This window comes from Canis lupus, chromosome 38, assembly GCF_003254725.2.
Source record: "Canis lupus dingo isolate Sandy chromosome 38, ASM325472v2, whole genome shotgun sequence".
NCBI classification, from domain to species: Eukaryota; Metazoa; Chordata; class Mammalia; order Carnivora; family Canidae; genus Canis; species Canis lupus.
In genome coordinates, this window is record NC_064280.1 from 11,792,501 (window position 1) to 11,805,665 (window position 13,165).

Sequence of the window (13,165 nt, forward strand, 5' to 3'; positions counted from 1 at the left end):
ATTCAAGCCATTTCTGACCATTTGGTAATGCATCCGACTTGAAGGAGAAAAATCCTAAAAGTACGGTGATTTTGATACGGATCACATTTTCCATTTTAGTTTGCTGTTAGCTTTCATTTTAAAGCTTTCTTAAAACCCCTATGACTTTTCTTACTTTTGCTCTCTGGCATATGGTAGTGGTAGCAATTATTGTATCAAAATAGGGACACAGATCCTTGGTTATTTGCACTTGTCAACCAGAGTCGGCTATTTCCCAAAAAAAAGCAAGTGTGAGTCTTAAGAGATGCCAAAGTGTTTTGGGACACCAGACCCTCTGACATTGGGTCTGTAAAATCAATGGATTCTAGTGTTTTTTGCCTTACCCTATCTCATCACCACCCCCCTAAAGAAGAATAGTCTACATTTAAGAATCAGAATAGTTCTCATGAGGGATTCCAGCAAGGTCCTGCTTACGTAATCATTCCTTGTTTGTGCACACTCAAAACATGACCTTCTTCAGGGAAAAGAAACAATAATCCATAATGGGGATAAACCTTTTATTTCTCCTGAATCGGATGATAGTTTTATAGGTAAAACATCTACAATCATGAGATGAACTGGCACTTCAAGGCCTCCCGGAACACAGGCTCTCCTTAAAGATGATCTCTTATCTTGGGAAAGACGAGATGTTCAATTTCAATTTCATGATTTTTTTTTCCCCCTTATAAGCCAGCATACATTTTATTAGCTTCCCTCTCTAGCCGAGTGGGCTCCCTGCTCTTGCTGCAAGAAGGGTCCTTAAACTTGTGTGATTCAGGGGAGGAAGCTGAAAGCAGCTTAATTAGCTACTTTGGCCAAGGAAGTGTTAAAACCTGACTCCTGGCACTCTTTCAATTTAGTGCTTTAAAATGATAAGCCGAATCATCTAATTCTATATACAAATCAACTGGCATGCTACCGCATGGTGGAAAGGGTCACCACAATTATGTAAAACATGAGTAATAACTATAATTGGGGTAGTTTGCTAATACAATAAAAAGCTCTGAACATGAGAAAAGTTATGCTCACAGCGGTAGCTATCACTTTCTAAAGTAAGAATTCATGGATGAAATGACATGAAAAAGATGGTTATAAAATTTTAATGGAATGATAAAAGGCAAAAGTCAGCCTCTCAGCTGAATTCTTAAAATCCCTATATATCACAATCAGCTCCTTAACTGTAAAATCAATGTGGAGTATAACATGTTGTCAATGCGGCTGTCACTGGAGAGGAGACTAGAAAGTCTGACAGCCACACAGCTCAACTGGCCAGTGATGAAAATACAACCGTACAGCCCTCTCTGTGGGTGTAATTGTTTAGAGAACTCCCTCCTGGAGCTGGGAACAGGAGCATCCTTCCTGTTCAGATGCCTGATTCATATTTCAGGCCATTTCATTACAGCATTAATAACAGAAAGTAGTTTCACTTTGGCAAATGAAATTATCTTTTATGGGAAACTATTTTGCTCATCAGCTTCAAAAGTTCAGCCCCGGCCTAAAAGAGAGTAATAAAATCGTTAACGGAGGGGTCTGCTTATTTATTTTCAGAGTCAGGTGTGCGTACTGGAAGGGTGTGCGTGCACATGCACATGCCTGTGTGTGTGTGTGTGTGTGTGTGTGTGTGTACGCGCGCACAGGAATAAATACTCTGGATGACTCCCACCTGCCATGCGTGTATGACTTTCAGTGGTTTCCTCAGATCTCCTACACTTGTTTGCTATTAGAGACCCACGATCGCTCAGTTTTCCTGGTATGGTCTCATTACTGCCCTAAAGCAACATTTTGCCATTCTAATTAAAAACTCCATTTCAACGCTCTTTTCAGTAATATTAACTCCACACATGAATATCCCCTGAACTTGCCAACGACTTCAAAATCAAGCTGGCAAATATATGGATGTATAATTATAAAGAGCAATATATTACACACTAATTGTAAATGTAGCCTTTTGAAATTCGCCACTGGTATGTTAGCAGAAGAGTGATGGATCCTCTCTTCCCTTTAATCATGAGTTCTTTTATCAATTTATTATTTATACCCCACCCAACTCCTTCCCGAAAGGATTTTTGACAGCTCATAATAAAAGACTTCAATGAAATAGGACCAATAAAATAAAGGTAAAGAAATACTAATCTTGTGATGATGAAGAGGGTACCGTAGTTGTATCCAGAAACAAGTACTAAAAATGGGGATGCTTGTTTTGCACAAAAATGAACTTCTTGACCACTAATAAGACAGGAAATGGGCTGCGTAGACAGGCATTGTCCTTTAATAAAAGCAGGTTTTGAAGACTAGATGCTTGTTGAAATTGAAAGGATACCATTTGGTGGTCTCCAAGCAGGAGAACCAATACTGGGAAACTCTTTCTGCATTTTTCCCATAAGAGAGCAGAATATAGTTGAGGAAGAATGCTTTGACTTCTAGAACTGGGGTATATGGTGCAGTGAATGGCTATGGATTCTTCCTTGAAAGTTTGGGACAGAAAATTAAAAGTATCGATGTGAGAATTCATGAAAGTACAAAAAAAAAGTCCTGAAAGAACTGGGGGTTCCAAGTTCGGAAGAACAGTCTGCCTTACGTGGCTGAAAGAGATCCAATTACTGAGAGGTGTTTGAGGCCGGGTGGATGGAACTTTCCATTAAACAATCCATCCTTTCAAAGGAGTTTCTGTTAGTTGCTTTTAGCTTTGGACCTTAGGATATAAAAATAAGAATGTAAAAATAATAATAAATATTTGCTTTAATTAAGTCTAGGAAAACAAGAATTTGGGGGATGGGATCCATGCAACAGAAAATAAAGTATGTAGCAGTGTGCATACGGAGACATTTTACTCCCTAAATTGGTGGTTTACATCATTTACCTTTCATCATGGATCTTCTGTTATGGATAAAGTAAGATACCTATAATCACTGTTTGAAAGGATAAATATATTAGTCTTCGGAAGTTAATATTTAAAGCTACTAGGATGTCTATTTAGAATGGAGAAAGCAAAATAATTGTGCAGCACTACTGAAACTTGTAGTTTGTATTTCTTCATTAAATAAAATTGTATCTACTGATGTAAATATGCTTCATTCTAATTTTAAAATGTTCCTATAATTCTCTAACAGAGAACATTTTTTTAAAGATTTATTTATTCATGGGAGACAGAGAGAGAGACACACACAGGTAGAGGGAGAAGCAGGTCCAGGACCCTGGGATCACGACCTGAGCCCAAGGCAGATGCCCAACCGCAGAGCCACCTGGGTGTCCCAAGAACATTTTTTTAAGGGGCAGAATGAGACTTCAAATTCTAAAACACACTAATAAAAAGATTCTGGCCAATGCAATATTAATTTCAAAATATAAATACTTGTAAGAGCACAAACATATTTATTAAATGATCTAGAAAATTCTACTCTGGAATTATCTTGATCAATTAATCTAATTTCATAATGTAGTTTTAATTCTCCCTGTCATAAGGCTCAGAGTGTTTACTTTTATTACAGGTTTTGAGAATAAGAAAAAGTGTTTTCCTTCTGGGACTCTTCTTCCTACATACCCCTCCCCACTTCATTTTGAACTAGACATGATTTTGGGCTAACAGACGCCTCTCTAATTAGAACACTCATTATCTTAGTCAAGATAGTCAATGTTGAATCAGAGGGACAGCCAGCAGTCTGCCTCTGGCCAAGGGAGAGAATGAAAACTGCTTTTGGGATTTCCTTCTCACATTTGCCTCTCATCCTCACCGGTCTTATCTCAGACTGAAGCTGAAACCATTGGTAGGACACCCCACAAGCCACCCCCCCAGGTCTCCTGTGTCAGTGGGCAGCCCAACAGCAATTGCTTCTTCTGGACCAACTGTGAGGAAATCAATTTGAAATCTGATATTAAAGTGAACTCCAAATAAATCATTCCCTATTCCTTCTCCTGGTCTTCTCCTCAGGAAAAGCTTTTCTGACATCCCATGTTGAGGGAAACAATCGGTCTCTGGGCTTGCTCTCATAGAAGCCTTAGTTCTCTATACTCTAAATACGGTTTCACTCTATGTTCCCCTTGCCAGAAAATGGGTGCTTCAAGGAAAGAACAGGGTGTTCATCATCCTTGTAACTTTGATGTCTCTTCAAGTCTCTGGTACAGGGCAGGTACCCAGACAAGGTTTGCTTGGTGGGGTTTTCATGGATTTGCTTATATAAAAGTCTTCTTAATCAATACTTCAATTGATAATGTTTGGGCACCTGTTCTATATCAGATCCTCCACCAGGCACTAGATATTACAGCCATCCCCCCTTATCTGCAGGGGATTCATTTCAAGACTCTTAGTGGGTACCTGAAGCTGCAGATTGTGTTGAACTCTATACACACTATGTTTTTTCCAATACATACATACCTATGATAGTTTATAAATTAGGCACAGTAAGAGATTAAAGAGATTAACACCCATAACTCAAAATGGCAGATAAGGGGAGACAATAATACAAAGATAAATGAGACAGAGCCTTAGATCCTGAGAAGTTACAGTTCAGAAGCAGATACTGATGGAGGACGATACAAATCAAAACTCTACAGTAGCAATGAGAAGGGAAGGCTTCACAAAGGAGGTGACATTTGGGCTGAGGTCTGATGAATGAGCAGATTTTTCCAGACTACAAACAAGGAAGACGTGTGTTCTGTTAGATACAGATTTTGACTAACATTGCAATGTCTCTCTGTCTCACTTCAGAAGAAGCTCTGTTCCTTTGTAAACTGTTATGAGAATCTCAGAAATGAATGAGGGGGTTGAGGAGAAGATACTAAAAAATGCTAACAGAAAAAGTAAAGCAGCATCCAAATATTAGAATAGTATCCCTCATTGCTTCATCCTTCACTCTAGTGCAATTGTATATGTGGGGAAATATAACAAGGTTTAACATAATGAATAAACTTAAAGTACTGTCTAGATGATAGGATACATAGCCCTAAGTTCTAGCATACTCCAGGTAAAACTCGTGAACAGTTTGTTAGCAAAATAATGAGCCATGAAAAATTGTCTAAGTAAATCTACAGAATAAAACGTTCAAATCCCACAATTTTTATTTAATAATGCCTCTTAGATTAGTGGTTAAAAATATATATGTGGAGTCTTTAACTTCAAATTTAGTAAAATGATCAAATTTTTAAAGTCATTTAAAACTACATGATAACTCAATGGTCTACTCTAGAACCAATCTGAGTTTTTGTTTTGGAAGGAGAGAAGCGATTTTTTAAAAACAATCTCATTTTCATTAAGTTGAGCTGATTGCCTGTGTGTGCCATAAATGTTCACTGTTAAAATGACTGAAATATAGATATTGCATATTTCAATCTTGTTACCCAGAAAACTTTGAGAAAAACAGATTATCTGACTTTTGTTGGTCTAGGGAATCACATTTTTAAAGAAAAGTGGGTTACCTTATATTTTACCTAGGGCAGGATTTTAGTAGGTCAAAGTACATGTCCACATGCTAAAGTTACAAGAAACTTACCCTTCCAGCCAACTACAATTTCTACATGCATATTCTACACAGAAAACAATTGCGAACACACAAGAGAAAAGGAGTAATAATATAACCAGCAGTGACGGTTATTGCAGGTTAAAAAATACCAAAAACATCAATGCTTTGGCAAGTGTCTTCATGTTATCAATCATATGCATCCACGTCTAACACAATCCTAATGTATTTTTGCAAACTGCAGATATGCCAGGTGCTTGGACTCCCAGCAGCACGCAAAATAATAAATAAATAAATAAATAAATAAATAAATAAATAAATAAATAAATAAAATAAAATAAAATAAAATAAAATAAAATAAAATAAAATAAACCACCAGAACACCTACACACACATACACACACACAACGGAAACCATGAGTTGTTTGTATTTATCTGGTAGCAAATAGTCGAACACTACACTGACCAAGTTGTCTGGAGCAAACATCTTTTATTAACACACATTTAACAGGATTTAAAATATTCATAGGAAATGTGCATTATTATTATTTGGCATCAGCACGCTAGATTTTTAAAAATGCATGGAACTGGATATTGGTGGCACTCTGATATAAATGACAAATTATTTGAAAAAAATCTATTAAAATTCTTCACATCCTTTCTCTGTCCATGAGATTTTCTCTTTGCACCCAAGCATTTGTTTCTCTGTGTACAGTTCATTTCCTGCCTAGGTATCTCTTTCTGGTTTCAGCCATGTCACAGGCTTGATGAAAATCACAGTCTTGCTACATCACGCTAAAAATACTGCTCTTGGTGACCTTTTATGGCACAAGGAAGTTTCAAGGCTTTGGCTGATACAGAAAGGTGCCTATTGATGGTATGAAATTTAAATGTGGGCATGAGGTGACTTCTCTATTTTATTCTGTAAGATGATATGTAGAATTTTTACATTAGAAATTGCACTTGGGCAAATGGGCGGTGCTGGTCAGGATCAAGTATGAAGTGTGATTCTGGCATGGAGCTGTCATCATGGGTGGTTTCATAAGCAATGCTTTGAAGCCTTGACAGAAAAACTGCTTGTGCCCAATGCCAATCTCTCACTCTTTGTCAACTCAATTGCACATCCTTTCAGAGATGGCATCCATCTCCACTGACACCCAAAAAACAGAGTGCACTGCCATTATGTCGGGGTAAGCAGGCACTGGTCACTTAACTTAGGGGGTAAATGGCCCGCCTTTGGCTCTTTCATAATGTATATGACTTTGCAGTGTGCACATGAAGCAGAAGAAGAAGGAAAGGATTTTAATAAAAATGATGGCTGGGTTTCTTGGGTTAATACTTGCTATACAGTCATGTGTTACCAATTCTTAAAGGAGATAATGGGTTAATACTATTCATTTCAAACCCAGGCCCTAAAACTCACAAAGAAGGCAATGTCTATGTGCATGAAAATTCTGACCACATAGACTCTGTAAGACTTGTTTTATGGTAAGATAAGGCAGAAGTTTGCTCAACAAAGCATGCTATGCTGACTGGTACTTTGCAATGTTTTATACTTTATTTATGTGATATCTTCCTGCCTGTAGATAGAAGATCATGGCCTCTAGACAAGAGAATCACCACTGAGGAAATCCAAGCGTTGCCCTTCCTCTGTGGGAATAGAAATTATAGGTTCTAAAAAAGGAGTCCATTTCCCTCCTCTTCCAATGTGGCATTCTAAGGAGCCATCACCTCTATAGTGGACTGATTAATTATTTTTAGTTACCCTTTATTGAGCGCCATCAAACATTCCATACCTAAGAAGGACAACTGAAAGTCTATTTTCAGTTTTTTTTAAATTTCTTTAAAAAAATCTATTTTGAGTGTGAGCTCTATGGTTCATAAATCTGTATACAGTTGGTGACTATGCTGTCAGATTCCCCAGAGCATGTGTGATGTTCCCCTTAAAAGGGGTGTAGGTGCATTGAGTAGTGTGTTAATGCTTTCTGGGTCCTGGGTGTCGTTTATTGCACTGTGCTGATAATTTACTAAATGGTACCCAAGAGACCAAAAGGACTGGATGTGCCCTTGCAAAGTACCTAACTTGCTCCCAGGGAGTAATTACAAATTGAGAGAAATGGATGAAGTATTATATATTATTGTTCATAATGGCCTTTCTAAAAAATAAAGTAAGCTTTAGGGAAGGTAAATAGTTCTGATTCTATCTCATTTGATGTCTTTTTCCCCCTAAAATAATATAATTAAGGGTATTACAGAAATAAAAGAATCTATTTAATATACAATTGATATTGTTTCAAATACCATGTCTTTTGATTAATATCTAGCCTTTTGAAAGTCACTCAGGTGCTCATTGGATATAGAGCCAGAATGGCAATTGGCCAACAGAGCCACATCTTCAAAGGAGCCTCTGATTAAAAGACTTGACAAGATTAACCCTAAAAACCTCATTGTTCAAAGATGCAGTGTCCTCATTCACTCCGTAGAGCTTGATTTAATTTGAAACTTTCCTTAAAAAAAAAATTATACTTCCATATATATGCTTTTATAGAGGTAATTTATATAAAACTAAGTAGTATAGCCATGTATTCATTTTCTATATATAACCTAGTTATATATAGAACATACATGTGACTCTTTCACGAAAAACTAGAAAAGTCTCTTGATTGAATAAGGCAATCCCAATCTCCTCTTTGTGATAGTGCAGAATCACTGTTATCAGATTATGTATGCTTCTGTATTCTGAAGTCTGTCTTTCAGGTGTGACTAATAGTATAATGGACTCTGTTTCCAGGAAAACATATAAGGACATGGTAAGCATCCTCATGAAGTAAGACCCCAATTTCATGTCCCTCTGCCTGCAGAACTCCTCCAAAGCAGAGTACACTGAGTGGGAGATGATAACTTTCATCTTACAGGACACCTAGATGTACTCCAAAGGATAGAATGGGGCCATGTCATAATTTATTGTGAATTACTTCTTCCTGGAGTGATTTTTCTTATGAGGTCCTCACCCTCCAAATCCCTCAAGCCTACATTTTTCGTCTTTTTCTGCAGTCTGACTACCCTTGCCCTAGAAAAGATTATTATCACTAACTATCAAGAAAATAGGGGAGGCTTATGTCTCTGTTTTGGAAAAACTGAAGACATTTAATAGTCCCTAATGTAGACAACATTTGGCGGTATATCATTCAGACCACTTACTGTCCTCTGTGGTCACGAATAGAATCCAAGAACTAGGTGCACTGCCAAATCCATTGGAGGCAACCAACCGAAACTCATATTCTGTGTACGGTTGGAGATCTCTCACTTCATAGCTTAACGATGCAGAAGGACTGGAAAATAACCTACATAGGAAAGAAATGTTAACTAGGAAGCTTTAGATACTCAAAGAAATTTAAAAAAAAATACACAAGTAAAATCTTGTTGCAAAGAATTTTCAGGGAATGTCAACATACAGATAAGTACTGTGATTTTCTGTTGTTACAGGAGATCTCTCTTAAAATAAGGAGCCATTTGGCTGACGGTTTGCCCTACTGCATTTATATGAGATGTAAATCCTAGTAGTATTGAGAAAATTCGAGTCTACTCTTGAGACTGATTACCACACAGAATTTATAGACCAGGTATTATAATTTTGTTTCTACAGTTCAGACAGCATTCTTTTTTTTAGTTTAGGTATAAGCTTGCTTTATGCAGCACATATGCTCATGAAAAGTTAAGGGGGAAGAAATCTTATATAATGCTATATAAATGAAAAACATATTTTTGCAAAGCAAATAATTATCTCCTAGGGTGTTGCTTGTTTGTTTGTTTGAACTTCTAAAAGGCAGCCTTTATTTGTTGCAAGTAAGAACTGACCTATTCAAAAATTAAGACAAAGTAAATTATGTCCACATTGTGTAATCCAGGGGACAGTTAGGAGGATGGACAAAGTAGGATGCTCACTCTAGAAATCCATGGGTGGAGTGGCCAGGCCTCATCTGGAGCTGGTATCTGGGAGAGCCGGGAGCGTTGTTACGAGCTGGTGTAGACCAGACAACCTGAAGACTGGTTGGAGTGGCAGATGAAAGCCTCGGAGGCAGCACGCCATCTGGAGCTGTCGAAAAACACAGATGAATTAGAGCAGAGAAAACTGTGGAGAACATATGCTGGATGGAATCGAAATGCTCCATATACTGGAAAAACTGTTCCTCAGGACCAACAACAATGTTAAACATGGTCCATTTAATTTAACATTTTCATTCCTGAACTACTGTACTTCCTTATTGTTCATTTCAACACAATTACATTAGTATTTCAATCTTAAAAGCCAGCCCCCAAACAGCAAGACAAATGAATATGTACGACATTCCCACCTGTACTTCTGTTTATCTAATTGAAAATATGTAGGGAACTTAGTGAACCAGATACCAAAGTACCTTTTTAATTTAACTCTTGCTCAGCAATCAAGCAAACAGTGAAGGAGTCCAGGTCTTTTATTTCTCCCATCTATATCACCCATTGCCACACTTAATCACACTACTCTTGAATACAACTGGCTTTTTTTTTTTTTTGAGGACCATTTATTACAATTCTATTTTTCTACTATAATAACTATACATGATTGGGTGAAAATAGCACATTCCAGACTTAATTCTCATCTATGAAAATATAAAAACTAAAATTCTTTTCTCAAATGATTTATACCATCAGTTGACCTTATTCAAATATGTTGCAAGTTGAAACATACATGTTGCTTTTTCTAGTCTAGTTAAATCTCTGGCCAATTTTTCCTGAATTCAGATTATCTGCCTGATATAATCCATCAAGGAACTCTATTTGAATAGTTCTACAAGGTCCAACAGGAATGAACAAAACTAAAACCAGAATATTCTAATTAAAAATATGACAAGATGACTCTGGTTATTAAATTAATTTTTCCAACAGGTATAACTCGAATGAGCCTATCCTATCAAAATTCGTTCCAAAGCTAGCCTGAAACTCAAAAGAAAATTAAGCAAAGCTCTGTGAATTTAGGATAATCACCTAATGGCTTTGAGTCTATGTTTCCTATCTTTAGAATGGGGATAGCTTTCTTTTGAGAATTGTTGTGAAGATCAGTCAATGTAAATAAAGCACCTTATTTTGGGTCTTGGTAATTATTAGTTGTTATTGCTGCTGTTATTATTATTATTATTATTATTATTATTATTATTATTGTGTTGGACTGATCTGAACTTCCCATAGCATAATTTAGTGCTACTATAATGTAAGTTTTTAGGAACAATGTAATTATTGTAATAGAAGTTTCTAATGGCCAAAGATTCCTAGAGGTCATTGGTGAAGAAGGAGAAGGGACCAAAATTATGAAAACAACTATCAGGGTTCTTTTTCAACTTCTTTTTATACATAGCTTTATGTAGTGTGCGAGTTTTACATTCCTTGCCCCACAGGAGAACCTGCCTGTGAACTATGAAGCTAATGAATGGTCAGTGATGAGAATGGGCGAATTACATTACAGGTTTCATCAATCTGTCGTAAGGGTTTTGAGTTCATCAATAATCCACTAATTTATTCAATAAACATTTATTGAGCTTCTACTCTGCACAAAGTAGTATTCTTTGTGTGGAGGGCTAACAGCACCGAGTAAAACAGACATGGCCCCTGACCCTGTGGAACTTACATGTAAACAGTGAGAGCAAGTGTTAAGCAAACAGGTACCTAAGATCATACTAGACAGATAAGCTTAGGAGGAAAATAAACCAGGGTAAGAGAAGAGCAAGTGAAAAGAAGCATGCAATTTTATTATTATGTAACAATTGAAACTGGACAGGAAAGCTTTAGGAAGAATATGTCATAGATGACATTTGAGCAGAGACCTCAGTGGTCATGGGAATGTCTGGAGGAAGAGCAATCCAGCCAGGGAGGCAGTAGGTGCAAGGGCAACGAGAAGAGGAAGCACCTGTTGTGTTCGAGAGCAGTGGAGAGGCCAGTGTGGCTGACATAGGTCAAAGAGGAGGAAAGAAAAGAGGTTGGAGGGACAGACAGGGTCTAGATCTCTTGAGATCCATTCTAGTTCTAGGCCTTGAAAATATACTAAGGGCTCTGGATTCTCTTTGAAACAGATTTGGAGGCTATTTCTGGGTTTTATTTTTTTTTATTTTTTATTTTTTTATTTTTTATTTTACTTTATATTTTTTTTTTATTTCTGGGTTTTAATAAAGGACATGGTGTCATGTGGAACCTATAAAGGCTGCTCTATGCTAATGGAGGAATAGGGGCAAGCGTAGACCTAGGGAAATCAACTATGGTAGAAATCCAGGTAAAAGATGACAAGAGCACGGATTTGAGCAATAGCAGAAGAGGTGGTGGTATATTCTGCTGCTCAAGTGAGTGGAAAGTATTTTGCTAAGAGAAAATAAAGGAGTTAAAGATGATGTCAGTGTGTTTAACCTAAACGCCCAGGTGAATGGTGGTGCCATTGCTGAGCTGGGGAACGCTGAGGGGAGAGATCAGTTATGGGGTGGTGGTGGTGGGGGGATGTCGGGAATTCTTTGTCCATGTTACAATGAAGAGGACACACATCTCCAGGAGGAACATCAAGGAAGAAGCTGCAGGTATGAGTCTAGATAAGAGCTGTGGATGACGGTATGTGTGGTACTTAATAGCTGAGATTTGATGAAATAACCCAGGGGGTGAGTGTAGATGGAGTAAGCACAGAAGATGTCTGGGAACTGAGCCATGAGGTCCAGATCAGGAGGGATCTTCTACAGCAAAGGAGGCATAAAGGAGGGTCAGTGAATGAGGACAAAAACCTAGAAAATGTACAGCCTGGAAGCCAAGCCAAGAAAGCACATCAAAAAGGAAGGACTGATCAACTCTTGTCAAATGTGCTGAGAGTCTAAGGAAAGAGACCAAGAATTATAGTTTGCATTTGGCCAAGTAGGGGTGTTTGGTGGTGTTGCCAAGAAGAGACGCAGTGTAGCAGCGGGCACAACATTGGGGCTAGAATGATCGGGAAGAGAATGAGGGGAGCATGAGCACAGGCAACTCTTTTGAAGGATTTTGTTCTAGTGGGGAGTAGAAAATGGGGCAGCATTTAGAGAAGCTTCTGGTATTAAAAGAAGTTGTGCTAGGAACTGGGAGATGTTATAATGCATGCACACCTATTGGAAAGATCTGGAAGACATTTGGGGAAATGATAATGGAGGAGAAGGAAGATTAACTGCCTAGGATTCCAATTCCTTGTGTGGGAGAGAGACTGGCAAGCTGGGGCACCATGGCTGTTGCACAGAGTAGGGATGGTCAACCCAGTGTACAGAAGGGCATTCAGAGACTGGACACACAGAGAGAGGTAGATTTCATGACGGAAAAACAGCAAGGATCTCTTCTGATGATCTCCATTGTCTCAGTGAGCAAAATAAAAGCAAAGGTATATCAGGTCAGTGCTGAAGTGTGGGGATGAACCAGATGCTCTGGGAGAGATGAAATGGTATGAAATTGTCCCCTCACTCATTAGGTGTGTGACACGCCCAGGATGCAGTAGGATGGCTGTCCAGGGCCACTTATCCCATAATCCACTGCTACGGACTTGCTAATTGATCATTTATCTGTGAGCACATATAGTTTTGACAATGAGTATTTCTTACCTGCTATATGTTGTTTAACTGATTCATAATATGTGAGCAGATATCGAAAGGGCACGGACAAAAAGT

The 13,165-nt window shown here is 37.9% G+C and overlaps 1 protein-coding gene across 1 annotated transcript in view; it reads right to left on the reverse strand.

Moving 5' to 3' along the window:
- USH2A (usherin) overlaps positions 1 to 13,165 on the reverse strand; it is a 686,658-nt gene that overhangs the window by 236,728 nt on the left and 436,765 nt on the right. Inside the window, 2 exon segments of the mRNA XM_025420646.3 lie at positions 8,673 to 8,815; positions 9,417 to 9,567. Coding sequence (XP_025276431.3) covers positions 8,673 to 8,815; positions 9,417 to 9,567 — 294 coding nt within the window.